Below are 18,251 nucleotides of genomic sequence, written 5' to 3' on the forward strand. Positions count from 1 at the left end.
ATAAATTTCGGTATAAGTAACTGAAGGGACCGCAATTTTCCCATGAAGAAGATATTTAATCGGGGCCCGCTAATATAAGCAGAGGAAGGGTATGGAACCGACTATCTATATTTAGCGTCATTTGGCAAACAAAAACAACAAAAGTAAGCTTCTACTGAGTCCTTACGTTTGGAATTTCATTTAATTAAAATTGTACGCCTCCTCCAAGTTATAAGCAAAAAGTATGAGCTGTAATAGTTATCTAATCTATATACTCACTGAAATTGCGTTAAATTTTTTTTTACATGGGGCAGAGTTTACCGGCCACCCTAATCCTACTTTGATGTTGAACCTTTTATTCCAAATCCGGTTATTCTCCTACAGAAAAATCCGCATCAAAATCAGTCTGTCCATTTGCTATTGTAGCACCATTATTGGCAGTAAAAGGGTTAATTTAAATCGATTATTCAATTAATCATTTACCACCTCATATTTGTGTAGTTACTAACTCATTTTTTACGAATGCGGCATCAAATCAAAGGAAAACAAATTTAAGATAAAAAAAAATGTTGGCAATAATAATTACACATTTTCTTACCGACTACAAATCGTTGTACATATGTGTGTATGTATGTCTAAATGAATGTATGTATGTATGTATGTATGAAAACATAATTTTGTTGTGTTTAAATATTGTATTTTAAAAATAAATTAGCAAATTATCTACTAAATACCATAATTTTCTATTATAAAAATAGAAATGTACGTATGTATCCACCTTGTTATGTGTATGACATACATTAATATTTCTCAATAACTTAATTATGTTGCGTATTTCGGTGTAATAACCTCAAGATGCGCTTTGCCAAAGTTAATGACGATAGGAATGTTGGTTTGCATTTGAAATATTTAATGAAAACAGTTTCGGCGTTTGGCTTACGATGTGCGGCGCATTATTGCTGTGAATGTTTTCTCATTAACCAAACCATACTGCAATGAGGATATTTACCAAAATCATTTATATTTTTCAAAAATTCCCACAAAAGTATTTGCCGAATGATTCACACTGGTGACAGGTTCGGAAAGAGCTTAATAGGGGCCGCAGCAAATTCTTTCAAGAAAGAGGTATTAGTTTCTTATAGAATCCCTGCAGTGAATCGCACTACACCTCCAGCGGGTTAGGAGGTTAGAATATACCCGCGGTAGGTATGCTTGTCGTAAGAGGTGACTAAAATACCAGATGGATTCAACGGGTTGCCAACGCAATATATAGCTTCTCCAACCCAATTGTCAACCTCACCTATCCGTGGCGAATCCTGTTTCATTAACAACCGAGGCTCGACCCCGAACTCCTCATGGATCTAGGGCGCGGGAGGGCGGGATGGCCTAGAAGGTCACATATGGTTATAACAAATCGTTCCCAAGATGGTTGGACTTGGTACCGGTACTTGGAACGTACCGGATCTCGCTTCCCAAGGCAGTCGGTTCTATGTACCGGAGCGACTCGGGATTTTTCCCGACCAAGGACTGTCATTTCAGTGTGACCCCATTTAATTTGTTTCGTCCCTCCCACAAATTGTCATCCTCCCAGCAGCTCCTTGCAGCAGGACTGCTACATATTCTCTTACTCCGGGAAGGTATCGAACCCAATCCGGGTCCGTCTCCTGACCCCGGTCCTGAGAAATGGTTTTGCTGCATTTGCCAGAAAAGAATCTTTTTAGGACGGTCATACTCTGTTCAGTGTGTCTCGTGTAAGGGATGGTTGCATCGGACAGGTTGTTCTGGGCTTGATCCCAAAACCCGACGTCCACGTAACTTTTATAAATCTTTTGTGGCTCCTTGCTGCTCACGCCCAAGGGCGTCCCGTAGTCTACGCCTAAGCGTATCCCCACTACCTTCCAGCAGCTTCGCTGCTCAGCAAGCCACAACAAGTACCCGCTGTTGCTCGCGCCTCACGGCGCCAACAACTCAAACAGCTGATACCACTCATAACTACTACCTTCGTAGTAGAGCTGGTAGCAATGCTCAGCATCAGCCCCTGCCCCCGTCTTCTTCTCCCCCCCTCTTTTCTGGCAGCAATCGTGCAGGTCAGGGAAACAGACTCTTAGTCCCTGCCTCCGTTTGCACCGTCTGCCAGCACAGAATATATAGGTTTGCGACATCCGCTCAATGCAGCTCCTGCCTTGGGTGGTGCCACTTTCCTAGATGTTCTGGTCTCCGCGACGGCAACCCCTCGACGGGTTTCATCGCGCCATGTTGCCAGGTCGCAAACCCAAATCATCCGGGTACCCCAATGCTTGCCCAAGGGCGCCCAGTCCCAAGGCCACAACAGCAATTGCGTCCTGGCCTTCCACAACCTAGGCGTAGTCACCCCTCACTTACCCCTAGAGTGGCGGCGTCACCCCTCATGCACTTCAGAATTCTGCAGTTCAACTGTAATGGACTAACTGGGAAGATTACGGAGATAGTCGATTTCATGAAGCGGCACAACATCCGCATTGCTGCGATTCAAGAGACTAAACTCACAGCAAGATCTGCATTGCAGACCTGCTCTGGTTATAATGTCCGCAGGAAAGACCGCGAGAGCGGAAATGGAGGCGGCCTCGCGTTTATTATACACCACTCTGTGCAATATCATATATTTGATCCTGGCATCGACCGCAGTGACAATGTCTTAGAACGTCAAGGCCTATCTGTCCGGTCAGGCGATGCAAATCTAGAAATCATCAACATCTACATCCCTCCTGTCACCTGTTGCCCCAGTGGATACCGCCCTAATATCGAGGCCTTACTCACTGGTAACAATCGCATTATCTTAGGCGATTTCAATGCCCATCACGACCTATAGCATTCAAACTTGCGGGCGGACAGTAGGGGTGAGATGTTGGCGGATCAAATAGACGAAACGACGTTCTGCACAATAAACGGAGACGCCCCCACACGTATGGTAGGAAGCTGTCATAGCTCGCCAGATATCTCAATCGTGAGCGCAGAACTCGTAAACTGCGTCAACTGGCAGCCGATGGTAACATTGGCATCCGACCACCTGCCCATACTTATTTCGTTCGAGCGTACCGCCGACTTCATCGTCACCGAAAAACGCACTTTCATAAACTTCAAAAAAGGAAAGTGGGAAGAATATAAATCTGCAACAGACAGCAGCTTTGCTGCCCTCCCTATCCCGACTGATGCCCGCCAAGGGGAGCGTGCCTTCCGTAAGGTCATTGAATCCGCCTCGGCACATTTCATTCCCGCCGGGAGAATTCCCGAAATCCGGCCCACTTCCCGGCGGAGGCCGCGAGCTTAGCGAGGGAACGCGACCTTATAAGACAGCTTGATCCAGGCGACCCCCAAATAAGGGATATAAACCAACGCATCAGATTGCTTGTGGACGTACACAAGCGGGCGAAATGGGAAGAGCACCTAAGAGGCTGTAACCTCTCTACCGGTGGAGGTAAACTTTGGTCCACCGTAAAGTCCCTATCGAATCCGACTAAGCACAAAGACAAAGTTTCCATCACCTTTGGCGATAAGGAGCGTTTTCTGCCGACAATATATAATGCATCCTACGGCCGACAAAGATAGACGGAGAGCCAATAGACACGCACATAAACACAAACTCAGCGCGTCACCAATTACCATCACCGCTAGAGAGGTTGAGGACGCCATTGGTCGCACTAAACCATTCAAAGCAGTGGGCCCAGACGGCATAGCCATGCCGATGCTTAAAAACCTAGGGAAAGAGGGTTTCAAATATTTAGCGCATGTCTTCAACCTGTCTCTTTCCACCTTTGTCATACCCGAGAAATGGAAAATGGCCAAGGTGGTCCCGCTACTAAAGCCTGGGAAACCAGCTAACGTAGGTGAGTCATATCGTCCGATATCTCTCCTATCGCCAGTGGCAAAGCCGCTTGAAGCCATTTTGCTCCCTTATTTCCAAGCACATTTGCAGCTAGCCCCTAATCAGCATGGCTTCAGAAAACTCCATAGCACTACCTCCGCGCTAAATGTCATTAGCACCCAGATAAATTGCGGTTTGAATCAATATCCCCACCATAGAACAGTACTCGTAGCGTTAGACCTATCAAAAGCTTTTGATACGGTCAACCATGGCTCGTTACTGCAAGACCTGGAAGGGTCTGCCCTTTCCCCATGTCTTAAAAGGTGGACCGCAAATTATCTGGGTGGTCGGCAGGCATCGGTGCAATTCAGAAACGAAACATCAAAACAAAGGAGAATTAAACAAGGGGTGCCACAGGGTGGTGTCCTATCCCCGCTTTTGTTTAATTTCTACATATCTAAGCTACCTTCACCACCGGAAGGAGTCACAATCGTTTCCTACGCCGATGACTGCACAATAATGGCCACAGGCCCAGGCCCAAAGATCGATGAGCTATGCAATAAAATAAACGGCTATCTCCCTGATCTCTCCAGTTTTTTCGCCTCGCGAAACCTGGCATTGTCACCGACTAAATCTTCCGCGACCTTATTTACAACATGGACGCCCCAAATGTCGACCATATTGAACATCCACGTCGATGGCACTACGCTACCGACTGTCCTACACCCCAAAATCTTGGGTGTGACGTTTGATCAGGATCTACATTTTGGTGCGCACGCAACCGCAATTGTTCCAAGAATTCAGAGCCGTAATAAAATCCTCAAATCCCATGCTGGCAGTACCTGGGGAAAATATAAAGAAACGCTCTTGACCACATACAAAGCAATTAGCCAGCCGATTACGTGCTACGCGTCACCCATATGGTCGCCAAGCCTAAAAACCACCCACTGGAAGAAACTACAGGCCTGCCAAAATACTGCTCTCAGAATCGCCACGGGTTTTGAGGAAATACGGCACCTGAGAACCCAGCCGTATGAAGCGGAAAAACACAAGCAGGTCCTTGGTGAACTCCATAGACAGGCGTCGGACCTTTATGTCGGGAATTGCCCGGTGAATCCAGTACTTGAAGAAAAATATCCAGAGCTCGCAGAAGAGGAACGCATACTCCCCAGGGAAACGCGTGTCACTCTTGCTCAACTTCGTTCTGGATACTGTAACAGGTTAAACTCTTACCTATCCAGAATCAACCCCGACATACAAAATGTATGCCCTGCTTGCAATGTGTCCCCACATGACACCATCTCAACCATCTCTTTAATTGTAATGTGGAACCAACGCCTCTAACACCCCTTTCCTTATGGTCCACCCCTGTTGAAACGGCAAGTTTCCTTGGACTCCCGTTAGAGGATATTGATGACAATTTGTGATCGGTTGCGGCTATTAGGTGGGGCGAGCATTGCTACAACAACAACAACAACGTACCGGATCTGCATCCGGCGAAGGACCATCAACATCGATAACACTCCCCAAGGCCTTCGGGGAGTGCCCTTTACGCTACAACAACAACAACGACAACACCATTTTTTAGTTTTAGTTCACAAAGTTACAATTTAAGTTTAGACAATTAAAATTGAAGCTCGAAATTTCCATTTATATTTCAGTTTCCTGATTTTTGCTTAAGACGGCAGAATAACATAAATCAGTGCCCGTATTACGTTTTACGACCAGCGACTGACTGCAATTGTCAAACTATTTCTAAATATTATAATAAGTTATGGATCTAACTAAAGGTTACCACTCGTCCCTCACTAGTTCACACAATTCAGTAATCCGATCAACAATTTCAGAGCTATTGTAATTTAAAAAATTAGTTTCGATCACGGTTCGTAAAACATAATACAGAACCAGATTAATTTAATTAAAGGAGTGTCTATCATCTCTTATAAACCGGCGTTAATTGCATTTAAACTTGATTTTTTGATATCTCCAGAATTGTGCTACGAGCAGGGGGTATGGGGCGTATAAGTAACTTTTTATTGAAAATTTCTAAACTTCAATCGAAATTTTCTGAAAAGGTGTCGTCCCGAGCTCGTGCGAACTAAGGCATAAGAAGACGGTAAGAGCTCCAATCTTACCCCTGGCAGTGCGTTCGACTGACACTTGTAAGATTGTGTTGTCCTACGAAATGGCACTCACCCCCGTTGACACACCTTTAGCCCGCGTTCTTAACTCAATCAGCCGTAAGCAATTGTGAGATGGTAGTTGCCTTTGATTGATTAATTTAAATGCATAGCTCAATCAATAACCTTCTCTTTATAGGTGGAGACTTCAAAAAGTTTAAATTTCGACCCCAAAAAAGCTGTTTTACTGTGTAAACTTAGATTTATATGCGCAACTTTAATTTTAATGAATCAATCAATTAGTACTCTCTATGAAAAAAGGCAAACTAGTTGGAGGTATTTACACATAATTGGCAGTATGGATGTAAAAAAATCAAATGGTTTCGATTTTTTTATTGAATAAATATTTAAAGTGACATACAACAACAACAACGCTAGGGTAAAATTCGAAAATACTCACTTAAATGAATTCGCTAACTCGACCATCAACTACACCAGAAGCAATTGAACTGAATATAAATACAACAACACAAACAAACAAGCATCTACCGGCACTCATTGCACCCGCACCCGTATCCGTCACGACCATTTATAGTGCAACGCCCTCTCCTATACACAGTTCGTTGATGTTACGGCATCACTTTTCTCTGCTGGTTGCCGATTCGATGTCGTTATTGTCAGATCCATTACAATCTGTTGCTGTTGACGTAACAACATTTGAAATTCTATCAGTTAGTTTGCATACTTAGCTCGTCTGGTAGTGAAATGAAACTCGACGACGATGGTCATAATGAAGGCAGTTTAAACGATGATGACGGTGTTTGTTGATGTTGATAGGTATTATTAGTAAGTTAGATAAGTGGTTTGTTGGTTAATGAAATGGTCTGGGATGATGGCGCTATGGGCTAGCGATGTGCATTGTAAGACAAAATTTCAACAAAATGACTTTAGAGTGAAAGAGGCACTGGCTCATGTTTATACGTATAAATTCATATATTTCACAGCTACATCTAAACAGCGATCAGCTCAAACACTTTGTTAAGAAAAATGCTAATAACTGCCATATATGCTAAATGAATTTCTAGTTTTTTCGTCTTTATTGAATTGGTCAGTGTTGAATTAGAAAACCCTCCAGTACTCATAGCTTCCAAACAAACTCGAAAGTTTTTAGTTAGCTCCCTTCGAATCTGAGAGTGATGGCTTCAAGGTATGTGCGTGTGTTGTATGTATTTTATAAAAATGGAATAGCCTCAAAGCCCAGGTCGTTTCACAGGCACGAATGTGGAACTGTTACAATGAAAAGTTGACCATTGTTGATGAGCGCATTTGAAAGCTTTGTACATTTGAGTGCGTGCCCATTGCTGCTCCCAACATTGGTCTCGTGGGTATGACATCGAATGACGCTGTGACGCTTGACTGCCCACAAACATTCAAAAGTTGTTGCATGAGTGGTTAAGGGACAGTCAGTCGGGCGCCAGCAGAACTGTTACATTTCGTTCTGCACGCAAATGAACTCAATGGTTTGATTTTTGCCACGCCAACGCCAGTGAAGTGTACAACCTGAAAAGTTAACTTCAACCATTGCCGTTAGTAGATTATAGTGCACTTGAGTGCATACACACAAACGCACACCCACACAAGACTGCGTGCAACCGCGCTCCAAATCTTGGCAACTGGCGGCTTCAGATCTCTTACTCGATTATTTTGCCAAAATTCAAATTAAGCGATTGCATTCAAAAGGCCGTATGCGGTTGTTGTAACGGTTTCTATTCTCTTAGTGTTGGGTAATTGGTTTGAGCTCGTGTGTGACAGCCTTTCCGACTTCATTCAAAACTTTTCCACTCTCATGCTCATACACATACGCGCATTCATACATTTGTATGTAGCTTTTGTTTGTGACATGCCATATTAAAAAAAAAACATACAAGGCGCGATAACCCCTGAAGAGATTTTAGGCCGGACTTCTCTTCCAATTTACGTAGTGCCCTTTTAATTTTTCCTACAAATTGGCGGGACGGGACCTATGCACATGTTTTACGCCGACTACGAACGGCCTCCGCACGGCAGATGAGTTTTCACTAAGAAACTTTTCATGGCAAAAATACACTCGGAATTTGGGATGTTGCTTTGCCCGGGAATTGAACCCAGGATTTTCGGTGTGGTAGGCGAAGAATGCTACAACCGCACCGCGGCGGTCGCCATATTAGGGTGGATGAAAATCAATTGAAATTTGATTTTCTTGAATGCACTTCAGAAAGAATTGCCAGACTTGACTAATGTTAGAGCTTTTATTTTGAATACACAGCTCTTCAGCCCACTCAAATTTAATTTAAAGAAGTAAGGAAGGCTAAGTTCGGGTGTAACCGAACATTATATACTCAGCGTGAGCTTCAATTTACATTTCATTTCAGATAAATTACTTTTCTACATAACACGTGGCAATGCCCGTTAAAAAAAATTTCTCCCCATTTCCTCTTACAATAAAACTTGATAAGTGAAATACGATGATGACGTTGGCGGTTTTCGAAATGGTCCATCGCAATATGCCAGTAAATGTTTCTTTCTTTTCAGTTTCTCTTAGAAAAAACATAATAATTGAAATTCAATTATTATAAGCCGGTGTTAAGCTCATGAATTCTTAAATAAAAATATCATTGATTCAAAACTATTTTTTGCTAAGTTATAGCTTATTATTATAGTCTACGACCCTTTTAAACTTGTTTTATATAAAAATGGGCGTGGTCTTTAACCGATCTCGTCCATTTTTTCTAGAAATATTTTCTGCTACAAGGAAAATATGTGTACACAATTTCATTACGATATGTTAGTTTTTCTTCGAGCTATAGCTCCCGAAACATAGAAAATTGCTTAGTCGTAAAAGGGGCGGAGGCACACTCATTTTCAAAAATTTGTGTGTTTTCCAATTTAATGTTATAAATCCACTTGGGAAATGAAATACTATTGATATAAAACTCTTTTTTGCAAAGATATAGCTTATTTTATTCGTCCACGCCCTTTTAAAAATCTTTTATATAAAAGTGGGCGTGGTCCTTAACCGATTTCGTTAATTTTTCTTCAAAGTATTCCTTATAGTAAAGGCAACTTCTCTGCCGAATTTTGTTACGATAGGTTTAGCGGTTTTTGATTTATGATTAATAATATTTGTAAAATTGATTTAATTACAAGTGGGCGGTGCCATGCCCATTTTAAAAAATTTTACAAATTTTTATCAAGAGTCTCAATATCAGTCCACACGCCGAGTTTCAACATTCTAGGTGTATTATTTACTAAATTATCATGTTTTTTGTGTTTTCCAAAATTTTATATATATAAAAAGTGGGCGTGGTTATCATCCGATTTCGCTCATTTTTAATACCAATCTATTCTGGGTCCAGATAAGCTAGTGTACCAATTTTGGTGAAGATATCTCAATATTTACTCTAGTTATCATGCTAACGGGCGGACGGACGGACGGACGGGCATGGCTCAATCAAATTTTTTTCGATACTGACAATTTTGATATATGGAAGTCTATATCTATCTCGATTCCTTTATACCTGTACAACCAACCGTTATCCAATCAAAGTTAATATACTCTGTGTGCAAACCACGCTGAATATAAAAAGTGCAGGTCTTCAAAAGCCAAATAAATGTTTTTATTGCTGTTGTAATAGAAAAAAACTCTTATCAAAGATTTTAAGGAGTGGAAAAGATGTGAGCAGTTCAATTTCCTACAAGAATTTTAAGTTTCGTTGGTGGCCCGGCAAGGCAAAGCAGTATTGCAGTACTCTAACTACGATTTCATAGATACATACATATTTTGTTGCTACAAAAAATTGTTTTAAAATTGAAAATCACTTAACTAAAATCATAAGCATCCGATCGAATACTATGGGACATAGTCATAGTCGAAATAAAATGTGATTTTAAGTTAGATAAACGTTTTTGACACAATTTTTTAAGCGCTATCTGTCAAAAATGCTTAAACTAACTTAAAATCGCATTTTATTTCGACTTCCCAACGACTTAAGTGGTCGCCATTTCTTTCAAATCATACTCCATACTACTCTAAAAAAAACGGAGAAAAAGTAAAGCGTGATTGGCTCGTTTGGAGTGCAACAAAAGAAGCGCTTTTTTGTTTTCCATGCCGGCTTTTCAGCAAAATTTTCGAAAATACCCGATCAGCTTTGACAAAGTCTTCAGGTTATTCTAAAGAAAAAGGTTGGAAGAGGTTACACGACAAAATTCCTGAACATGAAGATAGTCAAAATCATAAAACTTGCTATATAGAGTGGCGCCAATATGAAATGAGAATACGAAATGCAAGTTCAGTGGATTTTCTCTTAGCGGAAACCTTTAAAAATGAAGCAGCTCACTGGAGAGATATAATTCGCAGAATTCTTGATTTTGTTTTATTTCTTGGAGAAAGAGGATTGGCATTTAGAGGGGATAATTCATTGATCGGAAATCCAAAAAATGGAAACTTCCTTGGTATTTTGGAACTGAGCAGCAATTATGACCCTTTATTTTATGAAAATCTGGAGAAGGTGAGGGAATCTCAAACGAAAAAGAATCGTCTCCAGGCACATTATTTCTCTGATAGAATACAAAATGAGTTCATAGAAATCTGTGCAAGTTAAGTAATTAGACAGATATAAGGCGAGAGAAAGTCCGTCAAGTATTACACAGTAATAGGCGATGCAACCCCTGATTCGGCGCATATTGAGCAGACTGTTTTTATATTGCGTTATGTTTTATTAGACAGGGACTCCAGAAAATGGAAAATCCAAGAACGCTTCTAAGAGTTTGTCGATTGTAACGCAAAAACAGGAGAAGCTATCGCTGAGCTGATTCGCAGCACTCTAAAAAAAGCACAATATTCCACTGGATGACTGCCATGAGCAAGGGTATGATAATGGCAGTAATATGAGCGGTCATTACAAATGAGCGCAGAGTCATATCCTGCGAGATAACTCCCTGGCAATATTTGCACCTTGTGCTTGTCATAGTTTAAATTTATGTGGAGTGCAAGCTGCTGAATGTTGTGCAGAAGTCATCACATTTTTCGGTATTATGCAGAAATTTTATAATATCTTTAGCGCAAGCCCTCAGAGATGGGAAATTCTCAAGGAAAAAACTAATTGCTCCTTGCACAGCATGTCACAAACACGATAGTCTTCTCGTGTGGATAGTGTGAAACCTTTCGCAACTCACATTCCCCAAATATTGAAAGCTATTGATGAAATCAAGCTTTTGAATCTGAGTTCAGAAACAGTAACGGATTGGAAAGGTATTGAAGCATATATGGGGAAATTTGAGTGTTTTCTCTTAGCCTCTATTTGGCTCAAAGTGTTGACGGTATTCAACGAAAATGACATTGCGATTAAATTAAGTTTTTTGTGGAAGAATCAGGATCTGACGGAAAAAAAGCCCAGAGAAAAGGCAGCGGCATTCTACACGATTTATGGTATCGATATTTCTACAGATCTAATAGATGAAATCATTCATCTCAAAGCCATCCACTTAGGAAATTTGGGATGTGATTCGCTGCTACCATTTCAACTTCTGAACAAATTTCATGACTTGAAGATGAAAGTATTATTTCCGAACATCTGCATAGCATTAAGAATATTTTGCACACTTCCAGTCAGAGTGGCTGAAGGGGAGCGTTTTTTTAGTATATTGTCTCGCGTGAAAAATTTTTTACGTTCTACTATGAGCCAAAATCGCTTGATAAGCCTTGGAACATTGGCGTTGGAGTCCAGCCTTGCTCGCAGCATTAGTTTTGAATCGGTAATTTTCATATTTGCAGACCAAAAAGCACGGAAGGTTTTCCTTGGCTGATTCAAGCTCTTAAAATGTACATATTTAGAAAAAGTTAATGTAAGTAAATCAAACAATGAAATCTAACATTTCATTTATGTACATAAGTTCTACAGTAAATCTTATTTTATATGAAATGAAACTGACAATTTGAATTGAAAAATGTATGTATGTTATGTTATTTTTTTTACTGGTTTGAGTTTATTTTTTAGGGGGCCCGTAAACGCGAACTGTCCCAGGGGCCCGCTCGGCTCTCTGCGGCCCTGTGCTCATTTGCTCTTGAGCAAAAAGATGTTTCGTACAATGTCTAAATGTTTGCCATTAATTGACACATATTCCCTTTGGTAGGCAATCTTTCGAAGGCACTTCGAATGTACTCCCAGAAAGTGAGCTTGCTATCCATCCTACGCTGTACCACTGAACGCTCAGAGCTTCGTACTATTATTTTAAAGAAATGTGATGTTACTGCAGCCGTAAATAATGCAGATCACTGACCTTTTATTTCATACGTTACACTCAGAAAAAAATTTCTCCCGATTGAAGAAAAATGGGAGTGAAATGGCACTTAAGAAATTTTTTCCTCATTCCCATGGCCAAATTTCTTTAAAATGAAGAAAAATTCTTCAAATTGAGGAATTTTTTCTCATTTTGAAGAAATTATGGCCATGCGAAGAGGAAAAAAAATATTAAGTGTCATTTCATTCAAGTTTTTTCTGAGTGTAGATACCGGTATTTATCAAGATATCTAGTGGATATTGCGGTATCATTAAATAGTGGTTTAGTGCCTCGAGCATGCCATCTCATCTGGCTGTATTAAACAAGCTTTTGGAATATCGGTATTGCTTTGAGGCACGTTTTCCTAACTTTCTTGACTATGTCTATCGTTTCTGCTATCGCATCTACTGTGGTGTGGCCTCCGCCAGACCTAGGAGGTTCTCAATATTCCTGCTGTGCCACGATTCGCTCTGTACTATTGAAACTCACTTGACAATTGTTATTTTTTGGTAAGTTACATATTTTTATGGAAAAGATTCTGTGATTTTAAAATACTTTAACATTCAAATATAGAGAAACAAATCAGATAAGCGATCGTTGAGTGATTTCATAAAAGTATTGCATTCAAATGAAAAGCTTTGATGAACATATTTTTCCCGTTAATATTAAAGCCCCTTATCTACTAGCAGCACGTTTTGCCGTGGACCATTTCGGCTCACCCTAATACCGAACAAGCACTTGTTTGTGCAAGCTTTTAGTGTTTGCATGTTACGAGAAAATCGGTCATTTCATATGAAACCTCACTGATCATTCGCTATCGTTGTCAACGCCAAGCTGTGTTTTGGGTCGTCAAGCGTCGAATGCTACATTTTTCATTGGCTTCGAGACTTGCGTTAGTTAGGCTCAATTGTAGATTTTCAGTTTTAACGCGACAATAGCCGCGAAGTGAAGTTGTAAGCAATCAAAAAAATTATGTACAAGTGGTTAAAATTAAGAAAGATTTGAAAGACATACGAATGTATGTATGTATATACATATTGATTGATGAAAATTAGAATATATGATTTGTGTGGAAAACAGACACATTATGGAATATCGAAGACAAATTAAGGAGTTGATGTTTTTATAAAAGCGATGAAATAATTTTCTAAAAATGTTGTCTCGTCGTGCTTGTTACAATGTGGAACGCTGTGAACGGCAAAACTTAGAGGTACGAACACGCAATAAAGACTTCGTAAATATCAAAAATTATATCTGGATCCTCAATAGAAGACAAGTAAACAGGTTTGCGGAAGTGGATGCCATATTCTAGACCTACCCACGATTAGTTATTTAATATCCTATCAATTTCCATATTTTTCCTATGGAAATCTTAGCTCTTGAACGGTTATTGCCGTCCAACAAGGCGCGCCAGGCGCTTCTTCGCTGTGCTAACTGGAGCCAATTGGTAACACCAAAGTAATTTAAATTGTTTTACATCTGGTCCTTCCAGCAGAGTGAGAACCGCCCTTTTTCTGTGCTTTCGTTGGCGAGTTCGGATAAAACTCTTTCTTAAGGTTCATGAACATTATACGACGCGACATGTACCGAAACCGTCGCAAAACGTCCCGACAAAATTTGTCAATGCATACTAAGCGACAGTGACGCGACACGTTCCGACAAAAATAATTTTTTCTTTGTGTAAACACGTGTTTTAATAAATTCGAAAAATAACATTTTAATTAAATAATAAGGTATTTTATACCATTTCAATAAGTCCAGGCCATGTTGGGCATCAGCGACATGTTTGTAAATAAATATTTGAAAATGGTTTGACATGTCGTAGAAGTGCTGCGAGGTAATGCACACCTAGCGATAGTGGAACGACACGACACGACGCGGCATTTTTGCCTAGTTGGTCAACTTGGTCGTGTCGGGTCGTGGCGTGTCGTACGACTGTCGCTAGGAGTGCATGGTTCCCTAAGAATACATGCAAAGAATATTTTGTCGGAACGTGTCGCTACATGTCGCGTCATATAATGTGAACCTTTAGTCGGATCATCTTCCATTCGCATAATATGACCCAGCCAACGAAGCTGCTTCGCTTCAATTCGCTAGACTGTGTTGATTTCTGCCTAAAGCCGGTACAACATTTCATTGAATCTTCTTCGGTACACAACGTCGGCAATGCGTAGAGGTCCGTAAATCTTTCGAATAACTTTTATGTCGAACACTCCCAAAGTCGCCTCATCTGATGATGTCATGTTCCATGCTTCTGCGCCATGAAGCAGGATGGGTACGGTAAGTGTAAATGTACGCTTTTTTGTTTAAGTTGAAAAACCGTTTAAAAATTACGCATAAAGGTGATCTGCGCGGAAGTACTATAGATCGCGTTGCATAGCCCGGGCTCGATTGGCTAAGGGGTTGTTATTTTTGAAGCGCCGCCAAAAGCGTGGAAACTAATTTTCATATGTGGTGACACGTATCCGTATATTTCAAGAATATACAACAAAATACACAAAACTACTAAAAATTGTCATTTATATATTTTTTTGCTTCAATTTTTTAATCGCTGTTCTATATGTGCTTTTATTAGTTAGTATGCTCTTTCACTTTTATACAATAATTAGCAAAGATTTAGCTAGGTTAGGTTGAACTGGCCGGTCAATAAAGACCTCACATAGACTAAATGTGTCCATAGTGTTACCAGAATTCGTTTGACGACCAAACGGAGGAACCCCAATCAAGTGCACGGACATATGTTATAGAATAACTCCGCCCTGTTGCCAAATAATAGCAGTTTTCTAGGACCCAGCTTAATTGCTGCCTCAAAATCTGGTAACTCTGCCGCCCCTAATAGCTGGAGCATTGACCTGGCGAGCGCAGGACATGAACACAGAATATGCTCAACCGTTTCTTCCTGCAGCTCACACTTCCTACACTTGCTGTTACTGACGAGGCCCAGCTTATAAGCATGTGACGCCAGAAGGCAGTGTCCAGTCAGTATACCCATCGTGAGCCGTAAGTCTTCTCTCTTCAGAGATATGAGCCACTTTGTGAGTCTAATATCGTAGGCTTTGCACATGATCTTAAAAATTTTGCATCTTCTATCCCTTTATGACCGGATGTATGGTCCGGTCTGAGCGAAGTTTTTTCAATGCTTTTTTGCATTCGAGAACACTTCTTGACCCTCACTAGGGTAGGCAAGTTGTCGTTAGTGTGAGGGCTTAGCCCGAACTCCACAGCGCCCGACTATGAGGCGGAGCTGTTTAGGACTGACATTTACGCCGTTTCGCCCCATAGGAAGGCGGCGGGATGTCGGTGACCAAGAACTGCCAACCCCCTAATCCAGGGTGTTATGCGGACCGTGCCTATTGTATGATTTGCAGCCAGGGGATAAATTAGGCTGTATTCGAACGGAGCCTTCCCGATACCGGACCACCTTGGGAAGTATTGATGGCCTTACCACAGTAAGGGGCGCTGCTGTGGCGGACGTTTCTTCCCCGTATATAATACTGGACCGCTGAGCCTATCGGGCAGGTGGTCGTACGACCAATATGAACGACTCATTACCTGATTGTAATAAGGACGGTAATAAGAGGAGGACTGAGTCGCAAGCCAAGGACGACAAATATGCATTAAGCGATGCGTCGGACTCGGGGAGCGAGAGTAGTGCTGATTCAATGAACTCCGTGTTGAAGAAGCACATAAATGAAAACGGAGTAGAAGAGTGGAGAAGGGTACGGAGTAGAGGAAGTAAAAGAGCTCTCTCGCATTACCGTGCAGCACTAAGAATTGTACAACGCTTGGGAGCAGTGGTAGACCCAACATAAGTGGAGATCGAGCGCTTGGAATGGGCCCATGAGGCAGTAGAATTAGGTCGAAAGCAATTCAAAAGGTTTGCTGCGAGAAACCCTCGGTTCTGCAACCATTACGAGGAGGAAGAAGCGTCGAATGGCAGAATGAAGAGGCAAGGTATAGTGTTAACTACTTTGTACTCTTTACTTTAATTTTTAAAATAATTTTAATTGAGTTTTCGTGTTAACTTAAAATTTTGAATAACTTCAAAAAAAGAAAATTCTAATTAGTTGGAAAATATCTAAACTCAAAAATAAACAAAAATAAATTTTTTATTGCAAACCAAAATAAAAGAGTTTTTTAAAATATCAACTTGAATGTTGATATATTGGCGATCCTACCAACGATCCTGCGCAAATATTTTATTTCATTAATGACTGTAATGATTACGAAAATTTCCATTCGCTAATTTTTAATTAAAATGCATTTATTATCTAAATCTATATCTGTCCGTGCTTGTATATATAATACCTCGTGCTTGTGATAAATGATTTTTGAACAAAAAATTTCGCAATTTTAAAGTAACTACTCCGTCATATTTACAACGATTTAAATAGTTGTGCGAAACAGACTAAACGAACAGCCATCAGTTTGTTTACTTAAAATCCAATTTGGAAATACATTCGCCATCAACAAAAAATTATGAATTTAGTGATTATAATACGAAGCTATAATTAACTTTAAAAATATTTCGTTTTGAAAGTGCTTAAAACATTTACTATTGTGAAAATAAGTGAAAGTCCATAGACATTCGTAGATGGACTGTGTGGAAACACCCGAAAACGGAAATCAAATTTTAGCAGATTTGATGAACAAAATAGTTTAACCAATTGTTAAAACTTTTAAAGAAACAATAAAAAAATTAAAAAGTTAAATCATAGTACCATAATTGTAAATCGCACATCGATTTAAAAAAAAAATGAAACTTAAATATACTTCAATTAATAAACAATATTTTGTGCAAATTGCATATAACAGTCGCTGTAAATTCTATATACGAAACAAAAACAAAAAATAAGTGCGGACAATCAAATAAAACATAAAGTACTTATAGCAGAAATTTACTAGTAGACATGCTATAAATTTTATGCAACATAAATAAAAATAAAATTTTTCTACGAATCGTTAATTAATAAAGAACTCTAAAAAACAATATACTACGCTTAAAACAATAGTTAAGTTTTCCACTTCACTACAACAAGAGCTATTACAACAATTTTACGCAAAATACACACAAGAACGGATTTAAAGTATAAGACATCACGATGAAAATGATGAGATTCATAAAGAAAACAACAAAGCCATTGCATAAACAGCAACAACAATGAATTTAATTGTTATCACGCCCAAAAAAACGCCATTTATTCCCTCAAAATCTCTACAATCATCAATCAAATACTTATTAATTTGAATATTTTTTTACTAATTTAATTTTATGTAAGTATAATTTTTATTTTAATATCATATTACAAATTTTCCAATTATAATTTAAATTAAAATTTTAAACCTTTTAAACTTTTAAATTTATTTTAAGATTATTTTTATATTTTAACAATTTTAATATAGTTATTTAAATTTACTTATTTTTTATATAAAATTAAATATTTTATTTAAATTGTTAACTCCCTTTCCAAAAAAAATCTTAAATATTTTCTTATTTTCTAATTTTTCATTTAAATTTCTTTTCATATGGTTCTACGTTCACCAATACGAACTCGTAAATTTACAAATTCAGAAAATCAAAATATCAACCATACAAATAACATCATGACTCACAATACAACTCAAAATTCTAACATTAATACAACACAAAACATCATCTCTAATATAACACAAGATACTTCAAGACAAGATAACTTTACAAATTTTTCTTCTACTAAATCTATTAAATTACCACAATTTTGGCAAGATTCTCCTGATGCCTGGTTTTTACTTGTTGAAGGACAATTTGAAATTAATAATATCAATGATGATAATTTAAAATTTCAAAATATTCTTATTACTCTTCAACGAGATACTATATCTAAAATTTTAGATGTTATTAACCCTCCTCCTCTTTTTAATAAATATGATACAATCAAAAAAAATTCTATGTGAAAGATTTTCTCTTAGCGAAGAAAAACGATTAGAACAATTATTTTCAAAAACTGAACTTG

The 18,251-nt window shown here is 39.2% G+C and overlaps 1 protein-coding gene across 16 annotated transcripts in view; it reads left to right on the plus strand.

Annotated features, from left to right (window-relative positions):
• The window catches only part of Epac (Exchange protein directly activated by cAMP), a 219,285-nt gene that overhangs the window by 141,756 nt on the left and 59,278 nt on the right, over positions 1 to 18,251 (plus strand). Inside the window, exon 1 of one of the 16 annotated variants that reach the window (XM_067776974.1) lies at positions 13,194 to 13,468. The exons of the other annotated variants lie outside the window; for them this stretch is intronic. Within the exon in view, the coding sequence (XP_067633075.1) occupies positions 13,412 to 13,468 (57 nt within the window). The 5' untranslated portion in view covers positions 13,194 to 13,411. Of the gene's footprint in view, positions 1 to 13,193; positions 13,469 to 18,251 lie in introns of those variants that run through there. 16 annotated transcript variants of the gene reach the window in all.

Source organism: Eurosta solidaginis, chromosome 3, assembly GCF_040869045.1.
Source record: "Eurosta solidaginis isolate ZX-2024a chromosome 3, ASM4086904v1, whole genome shotgun sequence".
NCBI classification, from domain to species: domain Eukaryota; kingdom Metazoa; phylum Arthropoda; class Insecta; order Diptera; family Tephritidae; genus Eurosta; species Eurosta solidaginis.